Source organism: Aulonocara sp. 'chitande type north' Nkhata Bay, linkage group LG17 (assembly GCF_057382095.1).
Source record: "Aulonocara sp. 'chitande type north' Nkhata Bay isolate Kocher_YH1m ecotype deep benthic linkage group LG17, A_spYH_male_GT1.1, whole genome shotgun sequence".
In the NCBI taxonomy this organism is placed as follows: Eukaryota; Metazoa; Chordata; class Actinopteri; order Cichliformes; family Cichlidae; genus Aulonocara; species Aulonocara sp. 'chitande type north' Nkhata Bay.
Window position 1 is genome coordinate 32,291,331 of NC_141360.1, and position 24,713 is coordinate 32,316,043.

General features: G+C 39.9%; 2 protein-coding genes across 6 annotated transcripts in view; both read left to right on the forward strand.

Moving 5' to 3' along the window:
• wnt5b (wingless-type MMTV integration site family, member 5b) overlaps positions 1-13,572 on the forward strand; it is a 94,314-nt gene extending 80,742 nt beyond the window's left edge. For all 5 annotated transcript variants that reach the window (XM_086270100.1, XM_086270102.1, XM_086270104.1 and 2 more), the window contains 5 exons: positions 327-414; positions 698-857; positions 4,150-4,442; positions 8,248-8,406; positions 8,492-13,572. In XM_086270100.1, the coding sequence (XP_086126226.1) occupies positions 327-414; positions 698-857; positions 4,150-4,442; positions 8,248-8,406; positions 8,492-8,791 (1,000 nt within the window). In that variant the 3' untranslated portion in view covers positions 8,792-13,572. The remainder of the gene's footprint in view (positions 1-326; positions 415-697; positions 858-4,149; positions 4,443-8,247; positions 8,407-8,491) is intronic.
• A 2,619-nt stretch (positions 13,573-16,191) lies between these two features.
• Positions 16,192-24,713, forward strand: part of adipor2 (adiponectin receptor 2) — a 33,070-nt gene continuing 24,548 nt past the window's right edge. The window contains exon 1 of the mRNA XM_086269747.1: positions 16,192-16,350. The gene's annotated coding sequence lies outside the window, so the exon portion shown is untranslated. The remainder of the gene's footprint in view (positions 16,351-24,713) is intronic.

The following is a 24,713-nucleotide window of genomic DNA, read 5'->3' on the forward strand; positions in this document are numbered from 1 at the left end:
TCAGTAGTTTGCACTCATGTTCAAGACTAAAAGGGAAACTTTCATAGCCCAGGTGATCTGAATAGATTATTACATGATTTTTCTGTGTTAGGCAGTCAGATTTGAAAGGAAAGGAAGTGGCTGCAGAGATGTTCACCAGAAGACTCTTATCTATATTTTATTGGCCACTTGTACCAATAAACCCAGCATGTGTCTGAATTTTTGCCCTCTGCTGTGCTGACCTCTACTCACAAAGGAGTCACAGATTCCATAAACTCAGTTTGAGGCATTTCTGTTTAAATTTCAACATCTACGGTTTTTTAGTTGAAATGACCTCTGTCTCTCAGGTCACTCGGTCTGACCCCGATGCAGCGGCCAGAGATGTACATTATTGGAGCTCAGCCTCTCTGCAGTCAGCTGTCTGGTCTCTCCCAGGTAAGTTAGTATCTGTGTGCTTTGGAAACGATTCTCCTCTAAGTCAACAAGGCTTTTATTTTGTTAGAATAAAAGCATATCTCAGTTTTGCACCTCTGATTCTTCTGCATGATTTTTTTTTTTTAAGAATAAGCCTTGATCTTCTTGTCACTTCCTTTTCTGTACCCTTTTGCAACCTAACTGGGGAGCTGGTCGAATAAAAGCGCAATTTCCCTGCAGGTACCACTGAAATATAAAACTGTTAACCAGCTAATGTCTGCTAATCTTATCTCTGCTGCTGCAGGGTCAGAGGAAGCTGTGCCAGCTGTACCAAGACCACATGACCTATATTGGAGATGGAGCCAAGACAGGCATCAAGGAATGTCAGTACCAGTTCAGACAGAGGAGATGGAACTGCAGCACAGTGGACAACACTTCAGTGTTTGGGCGGGTCATGCAGATTGGTGAGTTTACTGTAACTGAGGAGGGAAAAAATGTGATTAAAAGGGCATGACACAGCCTTTAAAAGCTCTCAGACAATATGAGACTAACAGCAAATTACAATCTTGTGTTTTCAGTTCTTTTTCTGGGATTTTATCTTTTCAAAATCTTATCACCAACTATTCTATAAATGCTTACATGTGCTTGTTTTGTATGTCAGCTCTGTTTCTGTTGCTTCTTAAACACAAGATATTTCAAACTGAGCTCCTACCATCCTAGAAAATTCAGATTACATGTGTGTGGGTTTTATGGCCCTCAGTCAAAGCAGACAGATAAAGAAATGTCAGCGGCACCACAGCTAATGTGTGATGGCCTGTTTCAAAACACCATATAAGCAACAGATAACAGAGGCTCAGCATCCAGCCAAAGGCTCGTTTTCAACTACAGCTCTTACTTCATTGTGGCAGCATATGTCTCCTCTCTCTTATAGTTTTATTCTGGTGATTTTTTTTTTAAGATTATCAGTTTTAAAAAGAAGATTTATTCCACTTTTTGGTCACATTATATAAAATAGGTAGCTACAGGTTTTGATTACATTTTTTTTAGCCTGTAATTGTATCCAATAAAATATGGCATATATAGATATGAGTTATGTGGTAAAAAGATGGGTAACTTGAGGTGAAATAGCACAGTAGAAGTGGAAAGATTGTTGTTTGTTAGTGCAGTGGCATTAAGATTAGCATAAAAGACATATCACATAAATAGTGTTAAGCCAGATGCTACATATAACATATAAATACACATAAAACACACACATATATATATATATATATATATATAAGGACAGTGTAAAATTATTTTTAGAGATATTAAGATGTCAAATTTTTCTCATTATAAAAAGTGGTGTCATTAGAATATAATATGTGTGTAAAATAAATGTCCTTCAAAATGTTCCTATTTCCGCATTTTAGGCATGATAATGCCAAGCGCATGCTGTTCTATTTAAAGAAATCGACCATTAACAATCCCAAGAAATTATAAAATAAAGAGAAACAGAACTCAAATTCAGACTGAAAAACCTCATTAAAAATCCAACATATGACAACATCTGAAATATTCACTTCGACCCAACTATTACCGTGAAAAAAGCCGGTATACTTTACGCAGGCGCACTAAAACGAAAAATGTAGTCCTTCGATCAAAAAGACGGGGAAAAGAAGCCGTCACAAAGGAAGACTTCAGTAGGCATAAAACAGGAAAGGCATGTACGCTTTATGCATATCTCCAGTATTTTAATAAACAGATACCCGGAGCGCAGATTTTCGGATCGATAACTTTCGCGTCTAATTCCCAGCAGGCGATGTGGGAATCGCCTCATCAACAAGTATGTGCCAAATCCGCTGCGGGCTCTCTCACTCTGCTTCCATGCCTGTCTTTCTGTTGACAGTCTAGCTCCAGGTTTATATGGAGGTGTTAGTCGGTCCATTGTCCTGCGGCTCTTCTTTTGAAATGCACTGATGAGCTGACACCGAGCCGGCAGATCCGGACCTGCTATTTGAAGTCTAGGCTCCGCAGTCTCATAAAACCACTCGCTCTCTATCTCCCTGTCTTGTCTGGCTTTCTTTATCCTGCTGCATAACATGAACGGATATTTGCATGCATACCTTCCTGTCTTGACTGGCTGCTGTTGTTTCGGGGCCACAGAAATTGTCTAATATAGAGACCATTGTGCGCTATTTAAATAAGGAAAAAAAAAGGAAAGTGAAAGTTTTGCGTTCTGTATATTAGAGTAGGGCATAAATACTAATAAATGGTTTGTATGTGTATAAGAATAATGTGAAGTAGGGTAATATTAAAAAAAAAAAAGCTGCAATATTGTAGCTGTAGAGACCATGACAGTAAGGTGATGGTGAGAAAGACAAAAAGCACATTTTGTTTAAATCTTTATTTAAATTGAACTTGAAGGTAAGCGCTGTGTAAGGTTACTCTTTAAATAAGCACTGTTGTAGCAGCTTTATGCTGGAAGCAAGGACAGAGGGTGTAGAGATCACTCAGTAAGGTCGTGCATATGGTATATTTTAAATACAGATATTTTGCCCTTTTCAAACACTCATATTGAAGCTAATCATCTCAGTGAATGCTGCCTCTACCAGGAAAAGCACTTCAAAGCTCCTTGTTATTCTCATGTAAATCATGGTGTTTCAGAGCACTTAGTCTCCACCTGTCAGGCCGTTGTCCTTGTCCTTGTCACTTCTTTGTGCGCTGAAGTGTGTATTAATGCAGAGAATAGGACAAGCAGGCTGTCTTGTGTATTCCACGTTGGTGTTAGTGAATGGAAATCATTAATATGGACCAGTCTGTGAAATGTATTGCACCCAGGCCACTTCAAAGAGCGACCAAGACTGTAAAAATACAGTTGTTTATTAGAAGCTAGTCGCATTTAAGCAAACTCCTTCAAAGTGCATTACTCTGGCTGGAAATTATGTAAATTGTTGTGAGATGACCATCTACAGTAAATGCACAGTGTGACAAACATTCCCAGAAGTTTCTTCCATGGATTTTTGCCCAGCTCCTTTCTTCTTATTCCTACATGTTATCTCCTTTAAGGGTCAGTTCACCCAAATTACTCAAACAGATTATCTCTGGAGCATCGAGTCATGCAGACAGTTCGGTTTTATTTGCTTTTAGGATATCCATCACTCAGATTTCTGCTTTTAGCCCCATACAATGGTGAGGATACAGCAGTACAATTCTTCTGAAAGTTCTTTATTTGTTTATTTTTTCAACTAATCTCTCTTCTTTAAAGTAAAAAACTGTGGGAAGGAATGTTTCAGATGTATTTCCTTTTGGCTCTGAGCTCCACGAGTTCAGTTTTTATCGCATGAGTGCTGCAATGATGATTTGTAATCTGGTAGAAGTAACTCTTTAACGTTATGGTTGAGTAGCCAGGACTTGGACAGATATACCCAGAGGCCAACCACATGAGGAAAACTGATATGCTGGAGAAACCGATATGTTTACATCATCAAATGCTGCACGTGCATGATCTGGCATTTAAAGTTGTGGAGTTAACCAGGTATGAGGTCAGGGCCTCAAATCACTTCTATTGTCTATTGTTAGTTCAAGTGGGGTGTGGGGCTGTTAGCTGTGTGTTTGTGTGTGCGTATGTGTGTGTGTGTGAGAGAGAGAGAGAGAGAAGGGGTTATTTAGCTGTGCAGCTACCTGTGTTTCCTGTCAGTGATGTGACAGCAAAACTGCAGCTTTACTGTGTGTCAGAATTCACGTGCTTAACTCCTGTTTTCCTTCCTCCATCAGGCTCCAGGGAAACAGCCTTCACCTACGCCATCAGCGCAGCCGGTGTGGTCAATGCCGTCAGCCGTGCGTGCCGCGAGGGCGAGCTCTCCACCTGCGGCTGCAGCCGCGCCGCTCGCCCCAGAGACCTGCCGCGTGACTGGCTGTGGGGTGGCTGCGGTGATAATGTGCATTACGGCTACAGGTTTGCTCGGGAGTTTGTCGACGCCAGGGAGAGGGAGAAGAATTACCCCCGAGGGTCACCCGAGCATGCCCGGATGCTGATGAACTTGCATAATAATGAAGCAGGGAGACAGGTATGGGACAACGAAAAAAAGCTTTATCTCTCAACAAAACCATCGCTGTGTTAACTTTCCCAAGGTTACTGTTGTCTTCTTCATATGTTTCCCTGTCAGGAATGTGTGTAAGCTGAGTGGGCCTCTGATTGCCTGACCGGGCAGTATTTATATGCCTGTGTATGTGGGTTATTTATTGGGAGGGTCCAAATGGTATACTGGTAACGCCCTTGGAGTCTGGCGGGGCTGACAGGTCAGAGCACATTCCTCCGGTGTAACACACAGGCACATACACAGACATACAAAAATCCAACACTGAGAGGGGCTTTAAAGGAAATTTTACAAGACATTAAAAACAAGAGAGACAGACTCAAAGCTGGGGTGGTATGATGGTCATTAAGCTTCCTTTCCACTCCAGTTACTGAACAATGGCAATGATGGTGATTCAACAAATGGTCTAGTAACTGAAGTTGTCTGGAAGGTTCTCAGGTAGGGAGAGAAAGAAACCTCTTGCCTTTCTCTCTCTCTCACACACACACACACACACACACACACACCTACACCTTTCTCGTAAACTCTCCATTTGCCCATTCTGGTGTTCCCTGGAACAGGAGAACACGTTTATCTTCACTTAGAGAAGCTTTGTTTAAGCTGTTTACAAGACAGAGACGCTGCCTGTGCGTGTGTGTGTGTGTGTGCTCACCTCAGCTTCATTTGATTTGTGTATGAGACGGTGAGCCTAGTTTTGTGCATGTGTGCGTCAGAGGTCAAAGGTGAGGGTCTGGAGAGGTTGTGTTTCTGCTGAGAGTCCCTTTGGGGCTCTACGAGAGTATATGAGGGAAAGATCTACTGCTGCAGCAACCTTTCACACGCACAGTTCAGTGACATACGCATGCTTTTTTGAATGACTTTTCCTCCTGTCTCCCGTTTGATCCTTTGCTTTCATTGTTGTCTGTCCATCGAAACGGAAGAGAGGCAAAGGGAGAGATGAAAAGGAGGAGAGCCACAGACAGGAAGACAGTTTCTCTCCTTCTCTCTATCCCCCCGGCCCCACCCTGCTTTCTGTCTTTCTATCGTGGACACGCTGGTTTGTCCTAAGCAGGATTTGTCTTGCTTGGTTGAACAAGGCAAACCACAGGGCTTTTGTGGAGGTGACAGCGGTGTCCGTGTGTGTGTGTCCGTGTGTGTGTGTCCGTGTGTGTGTGTGTGTGTGTGTGTGTGTGTGTGTGTGTGTGTGTGTGTGTTTGCAGCCTCATTTGATTTGTGTGAGCGGTGGACAACGTGGTCGTCCGTGTGCACAAACGTCTGGAGACAGAGACACAGGGTGAGGGATGGACCTCCGTCACACTTCTGCGACTCTCAAAGACTTTCGCACACTTACACACACACAGACACACACACACAAATACACACGCAGAGAGCTACTAACTTCCACTGTCTCCACATAAATCAAATGAGGCAGCGCTCGTTACACAGACCCAAAAAACAGCCAGACATACATTCCCGGCCTTTTTTGAGATGCCTCTGCTCTGAACACACAAGATCATTTTCAATCACTATGTCAGCCCCCGGGTCCTTTTGTTAAAGGGGGGGGAGATACACACCACACACACACACACACAGACACAGCTCCTAAACCCCTAACCCTGTCTGAGTAAAAACCTATTGTGCCTGACACAGAGACTGTGTCTCCACCACGGATCACTGAGCGTGTGTGTGTGTGTGTGTGTGTGTGTGTGTGTGTGTGTGTTCATCAGGTCCAGTGTCACTGTGCCTAGCAGGCATGACCTACCAAATAGCTCAGTGTGATGCTGGACACACACATGCATGGTTTGGTTTGAGCAACATGAGGCTATTGGCAGGTAGTAGTATGTAATGAAAAGCTCTATACATCAAACAATGATGTTCAGAGTAATGAAGGAAATGAAACAAAGTCACAAAATTAAGCACTGGCTGTGAAGAAATGTTAATTGGGAAGATTAGCACAGAAAAACATAGTAATGGCCTCCCCATCCTTGTTACGTGAAATGTTACTGTCGCTGTAAACATGTCATAAACCACACAGTCGGGAGTCTCAGTGAAAACAAAGGCTCGTAAAATTGGCAAGGAGTCATAAAACATGAGAATTTCCTCCTTTAAACTTATATCTGAAAGTTTTTCTTAATTCTCAGAGTCCCATTCTTCTGAAGCTACAACACATTTCTGAAAGGTTGTATTATATGGCCTTTCTATTTCTTCTGTTCTTTCAGTTTAAGTTAAACTTAAGAACGTATCAAAGAGAGAATCACCAAAAATCATTTTACCCTTCCACAAAATGACACTGTCCCCTGTTCCCCGACTGACGGGGGGTCACTGAGGTCGGTTCATGGGATTGGAGGGTGCCGAGTGCTATGCCTGCTGGGCAGTAAAGTAGAGGAGAGGGAACAGGGGTGGAAGGTGGGGGTCGCTGGGGAGGCTGTTTGGGACGCCGGGGTTAACAGAGGTGAGAAGGTAATTGAGATCAGGCAGTGTGAGGAGACAGAGTGATGGGTTTCGTTTGTCTGAGGGTGAATCGGGGGAAATCGGGAGTCAGAAGAACTCGATTCGGCAAGAATTGCGTGGAGATGCGCTGGAGTTTGTTTAAGTGGTTGTAGGTGCTTGCACAATACCAAGAACAATTTGTACTTGTTTGTGTGTCTATGCTTGGGGTGTGGGTGTGGGTTGTTTGGTTTGTTTATATTGCAGTTTAATTGACCTGGTAAAGCTGCAGGGGTGAAGGGCTCCCCCTAAAGCCCACTGCTGTGAGGACAATAAATCTTAGATTTCCTGTTCCTGTTTTTCTAACAAGGCCAAACGCTGTAAAGTAGGAGCTGTTTTATCTTAAGGAGGAAAAAAAAGCTTGTTCATGTGTTTAAATCAATAATTGTCATGTTCCAATTATTTTCAAGGGATAGTTTTTTATATGGGAACTATGTGGGAAAGACTACTTACAATAGAGGAACATTTCCTCCAGTTAGCGGGCCTTTTATTCCAAGTCAGCTGTTTGTTTTACTTTGGTGGGGTCATGTTGACAGCAGCGTCGAAGAACAGCACATATGGAGAAAAAAATCATTTTCTTTGCTTTCCATTTTCCCTCCTGTTTATCTGTTTCACTCTGCGTTCATTGTATAGCCCACCTAACAGAGGTTTCTTAAATAAACAGATAATTTTGCCTCCACAAAGCCAGTTTTGGAGAAAATGTTGCAGTGTGTGTGTGTGTGTGCAGCAACGTTTGTGCAGCAACGTTTGCACAACTCATCTCTTCTTTATGTTTTGGGGTCTTTTAATTGGCCGTTCCAACAGTGTAGCAGCTCCATGATGCTTTTTTATGTTCCCCTCTCACTATGTGCTCGCTGTAATGATGAGAGCTGAGCAGTTACAGATTTTTACCACTAGATGGCAGCAGCTTAGCAGCAAATCGATTGTAAATCTGCACCACAGAGCTGGAGCTAAAGCTGCTGACCTGGAGGTGAGACTGAAGCATCACAATGACAGGTATTAGGAGGAAAGAGAAACATGGGTTATTTTGCTTCAGCTTGTGCATAGTAATCCCTCCCACTGCACTTATCTTAGTGTATTTTACTGTATATAGTAACCTTTAGTAGTATAGTATGTAGACTATTTTTCTTTTTACTAATATCTCTTTATTCACTTTTTCTTCCTGTGCTTTGTGAATTTCCCCCATGTGGTAGTGTAGTAGTAGTGAAAATTTATTGTGTAAAAACTAATGTGGAGTTTTGGGGGGTTTTGATCTCTGTATACATTTTGATTATTTAACATTTATATCTTTTTTCTATTACTCCAACAGGCGGTTTACAACCTGGCTAATGTGGCCTGTAAGTGTCATGGAGTTTCGGGTTCCTGCAGTTTGAAGACCTGTTGGCTCCAGCTGGCCGACTTCAGACATGTTGGAGAGTTCCTGAAAGAGAAATACGACAGCGCAGCAGCCATGCGGGTTGGACGCAAGGTACTAAATCCATTCATGTCTCTGTCTCCTCCCTCAGGAGCCATTTGAAGTATTGGCTCTGCTAATTCTGTCCTTGATCCACCAGGGAAAGCTGGAGCTTCTAGACAAGCGCTTCAACCCACCCACCACTCAGGACATGGTCTACATCGACCCCAGCCCGGATTATTGCCTCCGCAATGAGACCACAGGATCGCTGGGCACCCAGAGCCGACTGTGCAACAAAACCTCGGAGGGCATGGACGGCTGCGAGCTGATGTGCTGCGGCAGAGGTTACGACCAGTTTAAGACCTACAAGCACGAGCGCTGCCACTGCAAGTTCCACTGGTGCTGCTACGTCAAGTGCAAACGCTGCACGACGCTCGTGGATCAGTTTGTGTGTAAATAGCGCACTTCAGGATTTGGAGGAGGCGGCGGTGACGACTAAGGGCGCCGGAGGTGACGGGACGGTGATGTTTCGAGAGTTTTGTTCAGGATTAGACGCACAAAAATCAGATTTCTGACAAATGTCCTCATCTCCCACCATTTCACATCAAGCCAAGCAAAAAGCAATAAATAAATAAATAAAAACTGCATAGCACCTGTGCAGCATATTTTTTGGAAGTAGATAACACATCAATGGATGGAAAGGTAGGGCAAAAGACACCTCGGATTTTTATTTCCCCCCACCCTCTGTCATCGCTTTCTGCTGTCGTCCTGATCACAATCATAAAGGAAACAAGCAAAGCTGATGGACAATGAATGATACTGAGGATGATCTGTGAGAGGAGATGTGACTGGTGTGAGATAAAAAAATAAATATATAATTAAATAATAAATAAATACACAACTCTTGATTGCTATTTAAAGAGACTCAAATAAACCCAGGACACAGTTTGGACCCCACCCTTCAGAGAAATCTATTGATGCTTTGGGAAAAGTGATCACTTGTGTCACCATTGTTTGTTGTCTGACCTTTTAACCCTGCGAGAGAGATTCTGAGATTTAAGAGATGTGTTATCATGCACGGCAGAAATGCAGAAAAGTTCCGATTGGTGGTGTAAATAAGGTAGGAAATTAATCAAAAAGATGAATAAATGAAAAGTAGGAATACACAAATGCGCGCACAAGCTGCATCTGTTTCTGTTTCACAACACAGTGAGGTTCAGGGAAAAAAACTCTTCAAAAGACTAAATGCACCACCTGTTTTGTACAAGTAGCAGCAGAGGGTGTAGTTGCTGCTGTTCCTTGTATCATCAAAGCAGTAATCCTGCACCCGTGACCTGACAAGTGTGACTATGCAGGTTAATGAGGCTTGGTGGTTGAAGCCATCGTGACACCACGGCTGTTTAAACAAGCAGCTCACATCGGCCGTCCGGCTCCGTGACCTTCACGTGACAGCAAAGTGAGCGAAACCTCCATTAGTGAGATTAATGTGCTGTACCTGCCTTAATGAAGCCACACTGAGAGACACGTTCGCTGTGAGTGGACATCTTCATCTTGCGTTGTAGCGCAACTCGATAAGAGCAGCAAACAGCCCCCGTGGTGTCGACTTAGCAGTCCTGTCGTAGCGTGATTTTTAGCCTGTTTCTATTGGCTCGGTTGTGATACAGATGTTAGATGCAGTTGGCACGAAGAGGACAGAGTGAGCAGGCGAGGATGGAGCGCGCCGTGGAAACTCATGAACGTGCAAAAACAGAGAGGACTTAAGGTTTATTACTTTTAACAAAAAGAACAAATAGTAGATGAGAACAGAAAGTATATTTTATTATTGTTTTTGATTCTCCTGTTTTCTATGTTTTTATACATGAGCATTACTGTGTATTCTTTTGATAAACTACTCTTTGGAAAAATGAGGTTTTCTGTGTTTTAAGTCTGCTGCAGTTCTTCCAGGAAAGTTTTTATCCAGGCCCTGTCTTCCCCATCAACATAATAAGCACAGACACGTCTTTGTCATCGGGGTGGCTGTTTTCTCAGGTACAGGCAGAACTTTATTAGGGACAACAAGACATTTAATCTCGACTTAATCTGCACATTTACATTTAAATGAACCTTAAATTACTCTTTCTTGATCATATCAGTGTTACAGTAGCCTAAAGACATGAATGTTCTCACGTCCATTGTTTTTATGTGGATGTATTGGTTTTTTCCAATATAAAAATATAAAATATGATGTATATTCATAAATGACCTTAAGGATCTGATTTATTAGTAGCTTACACTTATTAATCATTCAGTTTTCTTAACTTTCTCACGCCTCCTTGAGACCTTTGATCCCATCAGATGGCCAAACAGCTTGTCCAGTCCTGGACTCTTCTTCTGCTCTTTTATATCTAAATCATCAAGGCTGGATTCTCCCACAGCCTCTTTATGGAACCAGCAGGATGGCTTCATCATGTATCTGCAACTGTAAAATATCCCAGCAGAATTTGCCCAAAGCTGAATGTCAAGTGCACAGTCACGGTTAAGCAGGTCTGTACGGTGACCTTACTAGCAATCCCATTACTTTTAGCTTCTCACGAGTAATTGGATTAGACTACTGACCAGAGCACCATGACCGACCTACAGCGCTGTCCCTCTGTAATCCTCCTCACCTACTTTTGTAGGCAATCTGCACTTGCTGGTTAGGTAGTATGATCATTTCAGTGTGCACGTGTTGGTTGTGTATCTACAAATGCATACCTATCAGCCACAATATTAAAACAAGCTCCATGGCAGAATTGGCCTTCTTCAGCCAGACAAAACTACAAAACGAGGCAGCACCAAAGCTCTGCAGATCCTAATCACATAAAAAAATCATTGGTGTGTAATTAAACAAGGAAAATCCTTAGGGGACCACAGGAAGAAGCAGGGCTGCTCTCAGTATCTCAGCACTGGACACAAGGGGACATCCGAACCCACCGTTTTAGGCAGGTGGTTTTAATGTTGTGGCACATCGGCATATGTGTGCATTTAATGGAGATTAGAAGAGTGAAAGTGTAACCTGATGGTTGGTCTAATCCTTTTTACCTGACAGCCATCTGCTGTTGTGATGCTGCTAAGTTGAGCTCTCTGAAACAAACAACCAACAGTGAGTAATTCTTCCTTTCTTTGATGAGGCCTTCTCATCCCGTGAGAATATTACTGGTTATGTTTACAAAAATAGTTCAGAAGAGTATGGATGCCAAACTGTCTGACTTAAAGATGACCAGAAAATGTTTGCAAACCGGTCAGGAACACCATTAATGAGACCCGGCTCCAGGAAGACCTCTTGGCGTCTGACTGCCAGCTTGTTAGTTGTTTAGCCTAACCAGTTTAACGGCATATTTTCTTCCTTATGCACTTGGACTACATTACTGTGACAATGACTCACACAATTTATCATAACATCATAACATTTGTTTCCTTTCTCAGAGGTGTTCTGACATTGAGCAATGAGCTCATTTCCTGTACAACCTGTCCTCCCCATATGTTGGAGAAGGAGTTGGAAGCTCTGGTTGCTTGTCCCATGTCCAGCAAAAAGCAACCTAAGAGGCTGAAATCCTCCATTATGGGAGAAAAAATAACAGCAAATAGCTGTGAACTACAACAAATCTGATGTGTTTTACTATGCAGAACATGTTGTTCTTTGTACAAACCATAGTGAGTCACGGTGATAAAGTGTTATAATGTCATTGGTATTCAACTGCATTTTATTTTAGTTACTGTATTTAGCATCAACAAAAAGCTGCTTTTCATCATTTTACTGAGGCTGTACATTATGCCAGAAGCAAACTACACATGGGGATGTCACACGTGGTGTTTATAGATTATCCAGCAGCTGTTGTGGTTAAAGAGATCTATATGCAAACTCTCTGATCTGGATTAGCTGAACTGAAGGAGAGACACAACCCCACTTTTTCAGACACACACACATGCGCACAGTAACTCAAAAGCCTGATTCTGAGTCGGCTGCTCTGTTTGTGTCTTTTTCGTAGCTCAAAGACCAAGTTAACCAAAGATGCTCAGACACTTATCCATAAGCTCATTCAACCATATGCTTTCTGTAAGATTTGGCCGCAGCAGAATGGATCACTGAGTCCCAATGAACCAGAACATCTAATCTTCTGTAGATATGGAAAAACCATGTATGGTCAGTTCCCACATCAATACAGCAACAACTTCTTTCATCCTTATTGACGTTTATCGCATGGTTTGTAATTGCACAAAATGCCTATTCAGGTTAAAAAAAACACTGCACAATGAGGAAAGATGTAAGAAACCAACATGTTTATTAATGAAGAGTGACGCCAAACATAAAGCAACCAGGCGTCACGAGAATATACTAACATCAAGTTAAGCCAGTCTTGTTAATTATTCAGGGCCTTTTCAAGTGTTATGCCAAAACAGACTCAGTATTCAGATCTAGCAAGCTACACCTAAGGAACAAAACAATTAGCAATGCATAGTCTTCTTGTCTGGCTTGGCAACTTTGCTTAACTGAAAGCTACGTTAGTTAGTAATTAAAACTTGCCCTGGCCTGTGAAGGAGAGAATGAGAGGTGCAGTAACCTTAACAGGTTTGGTGGGTGTTACATCAGGTGTTCTATTCTTCTGTAAACCCTGCGAGGACACGTGCAAGTGACCATGGGGGGGAAGCTTGCTAAAATAAAACTTTCTATTGCTTTATTTGAACCTGTGGAGATGAGTTTATTCTTAATTACAGATAAACTTTTCTATCACTAACAGTCACCCAATTTGCAATTTTAATATGCTGTTCTCTTCAAGATAATTTTTAACCATTTTAACCGTAGTTGGCAGTGTGATCCAAAAGAAAATGACTCTGAGTGACACTTACCTTAGCAAAGAAGAAAACACAGGTGTGAATCTGGTTTAGGTGTGTACAGGTGTGTTGTGTCATGTTGTGGATACCTGGATCCCAGCAACAGTTGAAGAAACACTGTAACGCACGCCTATTAAATTCTGCACTGATAACTAATGGAAAGTTACTTATAATGTGAGGTAAACAATGACTTATTTGAGAGAAATCAAGTCAGTTTCTCCCCGGCATTTCTTAATTTTCTACTTTTACACAATCAAGTTTACTGTGCACAGATTAGACTTGTAAATGCTCAAATGTTCATGAAACATTTAATCATTATGATTTCATTATTTAGCCAAATAAAACCATCTTCCTGACTTTAATAAAGCAGGCAAGTCTTCTGTGTTTCTCCACTTGTTACAGAACCAACAGATCATTCAAATGGCCACAAACTCCAAAATAACACAGAGCAACAAAAAAAAAAGCTTTAAATCAGTAATCAAGGTTATGCAAACCTGCATGACCACACGACTGTGAGTTCATTAGAGAGCTGTGGAGCTGGAAAGGTGTTTTATAAGCAAATGTTTAGATCATTTCCTAATCAAGCATTTGGAAGAAAAATGTCAGTTCCCAAGCTTTATTTTTGCACGTAAACATTTAAAGTGCGACGCTGAAAACTAATTCCATTGTGTAGTTTGTCTGCTGTATTTCCCAGCAGAGAAACTGAGCACACTTTGTCATGTGCTTTTAAAAAGAGAAAAATTATCAGTTTTGGTATCAGTACACAAGGTTAAAATCACATTATGTACTCATGCGCTCTAAGTCCTTGACATTTGAAGAAACATCAGTTACACCGCAAAGTAAACAAGAAACCTTTGTGAAAAGATATGAAATCTGTGATGGTCGCTGAGATAAACTGATTTGCTTGAAAACATTTTTTATCAACAGCAAAAGTTCTAAAACCTCGGTAAAGATATATAAAATTCTAATTTACAAGTTATATGAGATCCTGTCAATATTACCAACTTCTTTGTTTTGCAAATGAATCCAATTCTTTTCTCAAAATTTTTTTTATTTAACTGTACTTATTTTTGTAACACGCAGCATCCTTGTTTTATCTGTCTCTTTGTAATCTATATAGAGTCAATCCAATGCACTGATTCAAAGAAGAGAAAACTTTAGTGATAAGATATCCCAATTGCAACAGAAGAACACAGATATAATCAGGTCAAAGTTCTGAGGTAACGTCATCATGCATTGCCTGCCACAGAGATTATCTGTTTCAGCGCAGCAGTGGATATAAGATTTTAGTGTTTTCAGAGTCAAGTCACTCCTTCCAAATACTATTTCTTAAAAGTAAGACAATATCTGTTGTTAAACACGTGGTTCCAGCAGAACCTCTGAGCCTGGTTCTGCTTTAGGTTTTTTCCTGTTAAATGCTAGCTTTGTGAAGTGCTTGCTCTCAGGAGGTTGTTGGATTGTTGTGGGGTCTTTACCTAATCGTAAAAAGCGCCTTGAGGTGACTGCTGTTGTGATTCAGCGCAATTTAAATAAACCTGAACTAAACTGAATTGAAATGGTACTGTGAACTTGCTTAAGCAGTTCAATGTTCAATTTCAATTTTCATCGCACGTGACCAGGAAGGACAAGGTTAGAAAAGAGTATACCAGAGGAACAGCTTGGGTTGAGCATTTTGGAGGCATAGTTAGAGGGGCATGGCTTAGATGGTTTGGAGATGTGCAGAGGAGGATAGTGGATATACTGGACAAAGGATGTTGAATATGAAGCTTACAGGCAAAAAAAGAAAGAAAAAGAGCACAGAGAAGATTCATGGATGCTGGAGATGCAGAGAGTTGGTGTAACAGAAGAGACAACCAATAACTGAATAGTTTATTGGTATATCAACATAACAATTTGCCTGTAGTTAGCAACTGTGATCAGTAATACACTGTTTAAGTCCTATAATCTGCAAAAGCAAACCAAAGAAACTCGCATGTAAACATGTTTTTATTGATTTATTGATTAGCATTCAAATATCTCAGTGAATACAGAATAAAGATTACCACAAAGCAAGAAAGCACGAGACAAGGCTAATCAAAAGGTATTGGCTGAAGCATTTGCTTATTACGCCAACCCTTTTAACAAAAGATCTTTTGCATGCACCTCCTGTACACAGGGCTCGAAGCAAAGAATAAAGCAAAGCAAAGCAAAAACAAACAAACAAACAAAAGAAAAGAAAAAAACTTTCCACCTTAGATAAGTAACTACATCAAAGCAAAACCATCAAGAGTTTCAGTATTATTATTTTTGCTCTTTTCATTCTTGATTTATATATTTCTCTATTTTTAAACATGTTTTTAAACAAGGAAAATGAACTACACCTTTTTAAATCACTGTCATAACTATTCCACAGGTTAACTCCTCTAACAGAAACACATCTCTGCTTTATATATATATTTGTCCTTATCTTGTTTTTTTTAAAAAAAGAAATCTGTTCCCCTTAAGTCATATTGACTCTCTCTGACTTTAAACAGCTTCTGAGTACTTGTTTTAGATCAGAGACTGACACTTTCATAAAATAAACAAAATGATGTCTCAAAAATACTTGATAGCTTAATCAATATTTTAATTAATGATTAGTTGCAGACCAAATACACGAACACTGGATTGTTTAGCTAATGTGGTTTGGCAGGTGATTGCTCAATTTCCACATAGCAGCTGCTTGCCAAACAAGTTTTGGCAAAGATGAACTGCTGGTTTAGGGCATTGAAGAACACTGTAGTGCACAGATACCTAGCTCACATTATATAAATCTAACTATAACATATATTCGTCTCAAGTGCGGAATATGGTTATAATGTGATTTAATTCTTGATCATTTACGATTATAAACTCGGCCTATGAATAAAAACTACAAAAACGCTTCTTCGTTTATGGAATGTACCTTTCTGTTCCTGATAGTCTCTGATTGGTGAGTTTTCATAAAGTGCGATGTGATTGGCTCATGCAAGCTCATGCGAGCGGCGTCACTCAGTGAATGCCTGCCTCCCGTCGTTTCTGGGTCCAGTCTAGTCCAGAGACTGTGAGAAGCTGCTTATAGTGGAGAGAGCAGAGCAGAGTACCCACCACAACTCTCCCTCAGCTGTAGTATCTAGCCAGACTACGGACAGACCAGGTCATCCGGAGCAGGTGAGTACTACAATTCTCATTTGTTTCTGTTAATTCTTATTGTTGTTGTTCTGTCTTGTTTAGAGCTGTTTTATTTCTTGTCGGACTTTCCTGGCGTAACGTTAGCGCCACCCTGAATGTAACCTGCCAGCTAGCAGCTTTGCTATTCAGCTAATTCTGGGCTGTCAAAACAACGGCATAGTCTGCTAGCCAGCTAGAAAGCACAGCTTTGCTTTCTTTTTCCAAGTCATTTTTATTCTTGTGAGAGCATATTTGGCATATTTGGAGGTAGATAGGTGGCTCTGGGAGGCTGTCAAAAGAAAAAGAAGCTTTCTTAAAGAGTTATCTGGGTTCTTTCGGAGGTGTCAGCTCTTGTTAGCGGACTAGCCAGCCCGCTAGCTCGGTGTAAACAAACCATCATCGCTGCCTGTCGCTGAGCAGCAGTCTGCTTCTTATTACAGCTCGTGTCAAACGTAAGAAATATTTTTTCGTCAACGTAATGTTATACAAATAAAAACGCCCCTTGGTGTATGTCTTGTAGTAAAAGTAAACGAATTGTCGCTGTCAACAAAAACGTAGTGCAGCTAGAGTTTTAGGTTTCTTTGTCTTGCTTGCTCCCGTGTTGTGTTGACTCCGGGTACTGTGAGTTTACTCTGAGTGGCTCTTCAGTGTATTCGAAGCTTGTCATCTAAAATAAAAGAAGCGGGAAGCTGCTGTTTAGGCTGATTCATTTAATCACTTGACAGTCTTTTGTAGAGTCAGTTTTGTTCATCTTAAATGCATACTGTGCTTTCCACCTTCTTCCTTCTTTCCATTGATGACTTGTTAAATCTGATAAACTGCCTGGAAATGGCATCATATTTTTTTTTCTGATTCTTTAGCTCAAAACATTCATGTTATTTCATAAACAAATTGTGTTCCTATTTTTTTTTTATTTTTTTTTTAAAAAAAGGTGTAAGCTGAGCTCCTGTTAACAATCCTAAAAGAGGTGATTTTGTGTAAGTCAGTGTGACCTGTAACTTTTTTTTTTTCAGAAAGCTATAGTCATTTCTTTCATGTGTGAGGAATAGTTGATTCATCTTATCTGCTAACATTCATTAAAAATACTTAACTTTATGGAAATATGATTGTTACATTATGACACTCATCACCAGGAGACAACACTGAAGGCCGGTTCAAAATGGTCACTGTACTTCCTCAGCTAAATTTTCTGTACATTTACAACTGTAAGTAAATTATGATATTTGATAATAATAGTCTTGAATGCCTACAAGTTATTGTAGTAACAACCAAGCCTGTGTTAATTATTGGGTTAATATTAGTTAAGAGCATTTGCACCAATCAGAGATGAGGTAAATGCTGATTTTGGAGCACATTGGCCCATGATGCCTTATGTATACCTCTTTGGAACTAAAAAAGCCCATCATCAGCTTGTGAGATTGTTTTTAAAGAATGATCTCACTTAAAACTTCCAAAAAAAAATTGAGCATACCAGTACCCCGTGTTAAAGTTTGTTGCCCACTCAATCCATCAGTCCTGGTGCTGACCCTGATTAGCAAACTGTAAGTCAGGAGATCTCAATCTCAATAAAACCTGTGGGAGATCTTGGACTTTGCATCTTGTACAACACACTCTATAGAAGAATATCTTCTGGACATCCCTTTAGAAGTTGTCTGGAAACTTGTAGAAATAGCACAAAGACACTTTTTTTTTTTTTTTTTTTTTTTTCCGCTGAACACCCTATGAGGGCACTTAGTTGTGTTCTTTCACTAATTTCCCACCCTTGTGTATGTACTCTTTGGATTGTTATGCTACCTAATATTTCCTTTTAGCTGAATATTATATGAATGCCCATCCCATTTCAGTATTTTAACAGTTCGGTTTGCCACAAAACATGAAGTCATCTCATACATTTTTTATTGGCTGGGGTAGCTTATAACACATTTGTCCTGAATCCAAACTTTATATGCACAGAAACACTTCCAGCTCTGCCCTAAATTGAGATTAGCTTATGGATATTTCATGGAGCATCTTTTTTTTTTAAATTGGATATTTTATGCATTTCTTTATGTTTGAATTTCTTTTATTCTTGTCTTTCCAGTAGGGCCCTGCCCTTACTTTGCTCTGTCATTATTTCCAAGTTCAAGTTTAGCTTTTGTTGACCTTAACAGCACCAGAAAGAACCTTAAAACCGTTGCCTGTAAACAGAATTACATACACCCACACTACCTACTTCAATTCTCAAGTACCTGTATGTGTCTTCTATTTGAAAATCCACACAAGGATGCAAAGCAGATGCATGCATTGGGTTTTACATAAAGTCCATGCCCTGTAGAAAAGTCAAGTTGTGCATAGAGCAGGGTTCTCACAGGACCACGCCATAAGTTTTTGTAGTAATTTCTTGGAGGATATTGATTTGTTGTTATAGAAAAACTGAATCTGTTGCGTAGGTTATGTTTGTACCACACCAGCTAGACATGGTTATTGAGCAATACGTCATATTTCTCCAGGAAGTTCAACTCTCTGGAGAACTTAATGTATAATGAAGTCAGCCTTTGACAGCGTGCCAGGCAGGAGAGCAGCTAAACATAGCTTCTAAGAATAGTAGAGATCTGTCATTGCTAAGTTGATTGATCATAACACAGAGTAGCTGCTCTCTCTTTCTCTTATATTTCCCTTCTCTTTAGTCCTTTTTTTCTTTTTCATGCACAACAGGGGTGTGTGTGTGTTTGTCTCTGTTTGTGTTGTTGTGTGCCAAACAAAACAAAAAAACTCAGGCCTTTGTTTAAAATGGTTTGTTCAAATGCTGTTGCCTAAATAGGCCTGGAGAGACACACAATACTCCCAGCTTGTACTCTAAACAGTGTAAACTATGTTAAAATGTGTCTGCATGTGTGTGAGTTTGTACTTTGAAGACTAGCAGATGAGTCACTAGATTTGCAGTAAAACTAATTTCAGTCGTAAAGTTCAATTGTGTATAACCAAAACAATTAATTGATTAGTAGATCAACAGAAAGTAAATTAGCAAAGAATCAGTTGATTAGCAGTGCTAAAAGTGTACTCCTTCTAGTCTCTCATATCTGTATTTGTGGTATTGTCTGTGAGTCACAAAACCCCCCAAAAAACAAGTTTTTCTGACATTTCATTGGATAACATGGCAAGTGGTCTGAAAGAAATCAGCAGTGGTAATTTTAACTGTTTAACTATTATTTTTAAAACCTTTAGTTATCTTCATGCACATGCCTTGTGTAAAGAACACGTGTTGCAGAATCTGAAAAAGATTTTTAATTACAAAAAAACATAACCTGAGCTAATCAGTCAACTTTATTGCTTGACTCCCCATTAAAATATCTTACTGTAATCCTTAGAAAACAAAAAGTAAACTTGTGTTTTATCCAGTCTGCTCCACATGACACAGAATAACAAGTTTGTGTTTAGTGGCTTTAGGTTCCCTCTTTCATTTTCAGGTCTCATTTCTGTTCATTTGACCTACTTTTAGATTACCACCTAGTGTCTGAAAACATTTGGTTGTGCTGTTTCTCCAGCAGAGCCAGCAGCACAGTGACCTTGATGTGGTCACGTGGTTGATGGGTTATGGGCTTTTTTCTTTGGTTCCAGTTAGAGACTAAAAGCTTCATCTTCTAATATTTTCCCTCCACTAGTAATTTGCTCAGGATGTGGTCTCAGTATTGTTTACTTCGGGCCTTGAGATGTTTATGTAATTTCAAGGACAGTTTGTTAAGTGATTTTTCTGTATCATGTTCGATATTTTAGCCTTCATCACCAGTCTGCGACTCAAAGTAACAGGCAGAACCATGTGGCTGTTTCATGTTATTTTCTCCATCTGGAGCACGTGCTCCAAACCCTTTCAGCGTATTGAATTACTTCCACACAAATCACAGGTGATGAGCTCTTCAGCTATAGAGAAGATTTCCCCTTTAGACTGCATCATTTGAAGGATATTAAGAGTATTACAATAAAACCAGCATGGCGTCTGGTGCCTGGACCCACCAGTTTATAGCACAACTCTGTGTTTACTGGTCTGACCACAGGGTTCTCCTTTGGTAATCAGGTCAATGCATTATTGGTTAGTGAAAATGTTTTTGTACATGCTGTCCTCAGTAAATGTCATTTTACAATATCTTTAATATATAATATCTTTTTGGGGGGAGGTCACTATTTGAGCAAAAACTGTGGCGCGGCATATTCACCTACAACCATGTCTGTCAAGCATGGGGGGGAACTGTACTGTGTGTGTGCTGCAAAGCTGAGAACAAAAGTGTGTGTGTGTGTGTGTGTGTGTGTAGATTACATCACACTGGTTGCCTTTGTTTAGCTTTCCATCATAAGACTCCAGCATCAGAAAGTCACTGTTTCATCAGGACTTATCAGGTCACCAGTAGAGACACGCTCAGCAACTGTTTTAGAACAAAAGCTCTAAAACTGGGATTGTGTTTGATGTAGAAAAACATGCTAAACTGGCTGTCAAGTAGTCTGACGTGTGCTAATTTACTCCAGAAGCTGACCCCACCCGTGTGAAGCTGCAAGTAGGTAAAAGCAAACACTTATTCACTCTATCCAATCTCTTAACTTTAGGTGTGTGGATAAAGAGTGTAGGAGGGTGTGTATAGGTTTGTTAAATTTAAAGGATGTCTCAGGGGAGCCATATAGTCCCCGAGAACAGTAAAGGCAGCCATGTGGTCTCTAAACATCAGGTTTAAATCACTACGAGGCAGCTACACATACAAAGAGTGGCTTGTTCGATGCGTGTAGGAACATGCACATGTTATAAAGCACAATTAGGTAAATGCAGTTTTGAGGACAGCGTAAAACTGCGTAGGACCTTACCTAAGTTTAACTTTCTCAAACATAGCTGATAAATGCACACGAATAATTGCTTTGTAGGAACAGAACCAAAGGTGCACAGAAAGCAAAAAATAGATGTAAGGTATTGACGTCAAAACCATTTTTCTCAGTGTCTGCATAAACAAGGTCAGGGGCTTAAGATATTGACAGTTTAATGAGACAAGAGTCTTCACCAACAATGGAAAATTCCTGCACTAATTAAAATACTCCCACATAAACCTAACTGCATTCACTGTTATCTCACAATTCCCTGCCTTTCCGAGGCAAAGATTTTTTTGTTTTTGTTTGTTTTGACTGGTACTAATATATGCATAGTGAAAGGAGATAGCCAAAATCTGACAAAACATGACAGCAGGTCTGTAGTAAAGTTTATGACGTTGTTGAAATGTCACTGAACAAAGTGTGTTGTTGCGCAGTTTTTATCTTATGCAACAAGTTTGTGGCTCTTAAATTTATGTCAATTTAAAAAGAGCTTACACATATCAGAGGCCAGTGTCTGTTTTAATCTCCATTTAAATCAGTTGGTTTTTGGTTTTTTGTTTATAAAAAAAGCTGACATAGAAGATCTAAATGGCGGTATTAAATAACAGTCCTTATGTAAACATACTGCGACCTACTTTCTGTTCATTGGCTATTTTTACATTAAGAAAGTCTGCTAATGTACTTTGATATAGACTTAGCAAGTTTAGATGCTCAATAAGTGGACTTATTTGTTTCACCTTTATTTTGTGTTAAAACTTCTATATTATGTGTATATTTACAAGAAGGGAGAAAATTCAGATCTGTGTAAACCTGTTCTGCTTGACATAAGACAGACAAACTTGTGCAACCTGTTTGGTCATGAAAAAATTGATTGTCATGCCCAGGCTGGATATTAAGCAACATTGGGTAGATTATTTTACTTCGATGATCCCTGCTTTGGGCCTGTGTCATGCTAAATGTGTGTTATTGCTTTGGTTAAAAAATGCGTTATGTTGATTAAGTAGCAGTCCAGAAGGTGACTAAAAAGTGACTCGAGCAGCTTGACTTTTGTTCCTTTAACATGTACTTCCTTCTGACAACATTAACAACTTAACAGTCAGTACCTGTAGAGATAAAGCAGGGACGCAGTTATTAAAGTTTTCCGGTTGCAATACAACACCATTAAACTAGGTTTGAGTGTCTTCTTTTACAGAACACTCTGAGAATCAGACTTCAGACATTATCCCATCTCAACTTAGAAGGAAAAAGAATAGTAAATAGGAAAAACAGTGCAAAAATATGTTCGACATAGGCTTGACTTAAAGATTGCCAAGTTAAAAAATATATATATATTTACCACAATTATTTGCTCTAGTTTTTGCAAGCCATTGTATTGCTGTCCCTCCCAGTCAAGCTGGTTCCTCCTTTTCCTCTCAGTTTCACTGTGAGTCACACACAAGAGACACACACAAGTAAAATAATATTAATCGATTTGATGAAAACACCTTATGTTACAGTAGGTGCAATAAAAGATTCACAACAGCTGCTGTACCACGGTGACAAAGGCTACGTTCACACTGCAGGCGAAAGCGCGTCAAATCTGACTTTTTTGACCCTATGCGACCCAATCCGATCATGGTCTGACAGTGTGACTGGCACAAATCCGATATTTTCAAATCCGATCTGGGTCACTTTCGTATGATGTTTTAGAAAGCGACTGCTGTTTGAATGGTCATGTCGCATTAAATCCGTCTTTTACATCACTGACACAAGACAGACGCCAATTATCAGCGCCGGAGAAGCGCCTGAGAATGCATCGCGAACGCTTCCTGGCCATCCAGCGTAGATGTTAGTGAAACTTTTGGGAAGACAGCATTGGAGAAACGTGAACATTTTATTTGTACTGTATAATCTGCAGATTCTGACAGAAATCTGCAACTATTCTTTGAAGCACTGCTCCTCTCTAAAAAAGCAATAAGGATAATTATTAGGCCATATGTAAATAACAAAATAACTTTATAACTTAAAGCAAAATTGGGAAACGTAAAGTCCGAAACAAGTCTTTATATTAAGGGCCGTCAGTCAAACATTGTTTGGTCTGGGTCTAAACAGAGCGCGTTGTGTGTGATGTCTTTTTTTGTGCATACAGGCCGCTTTGAGGGTTCACACTAGAGCGTGTTTGCTGTTACATTTTATTTGTAGTGTGAACAAGCAGACAAAAAAAATCAGATTTGATCAAAAAATCAGAATTGAGCATTAAGACCTGTAGTGTGAACGTAGCCAAAGTGAAGGAGGCCAATGGAGGATGCGTCATGCATTAGAGCTCTTCAGTCATGTCAACTGGTAGAAAAACCTTTAGACTGCTTACCTTTTGCTGCTATTATCCTCCGTCCTACAGTATGTTACCCACTGACACCCAATCCAGGCAGTGGTTAGATATTGGTTTATCATGATTTTTAGATTTTAGTTGGTTACATTTATTTTTATTTTTTTTTATTTTTTTATTTTTTACAGCATCTTAAGTGAATATGTATTATCTCCCCCAAAATTTGCAAGGTAAAGCACTACTAAGTACCAGTAACACAAGAGTACCGCAGACACACAAATGTTGAATCTGTAAATTATTTTAATAATAACAGAACCAATAATAATATATAAACTCATAATCAGTCAATACAAGAGAACATTTTTGCACCAAAGGGGGAGCAGGAAAAAAGACATCTTTTCCTGGTCTCTCTCTGGAATTTGAAACGGTTATCCGTCTCTATGTTTGAACACAGTTTTGTTTTTTGTTTTATTTCTGCAGCAGGAAGAGCAACACTACTTGTACTATGCTGACCTTTGTCCTACATTTGCTTTTCACTAAATCAAAGTAAAGCAAACTCTGTTTAATTTGCACTAGTCTATGACCTACAACTGTGTGTCATTACACAAACACCCACACACTGATGCAGTCCACAGGCATAGTTGCCTGTCTGCCAAGCAGATGATGCTGCAAAGGATGAGTTTAATGAGTCATACTTTCTGCCCTTCACTCACATTTATTTCTTGCATCTCTCTATTCTCTCTGTCTGCTTTATTTTGCAGAAGTGAGGTTTTCACCTGCTTCTGTCCACTGCTTTCACCTATAATGAAGGTCCTCACATTTTTTTCCCCTCGGCTATCTGGAGAGACATTAAGGCACCCACCACACCTATGTCCTCTATTACAGGTCATTTGTACATATTGCTTGGCAATAAAATGATAACGGTCATTATTGTGAAACTATCTTTCCGTGATGGAAATATAAGACATGGTTAATATAACCTCAGTAGAACTATTTGGATTCATGTGTTTAAATGAAATTTAACAGCACAGCTCCAAATAGGAGTAAAAAACAGAAATTTTAAGCATGAGCCATTTGATCTGTTTTGTATCTATTTATCATGATGAGATATTATTTTTATAATATTTTCCAGCTTTATTTTTACATATGATAATTGTGGCAGCTGTGATTTAGAGCAAAAATGGTCACAGCCATCATGAGCGATCGTCCTGTCGACCTAAAATCGTTGTCA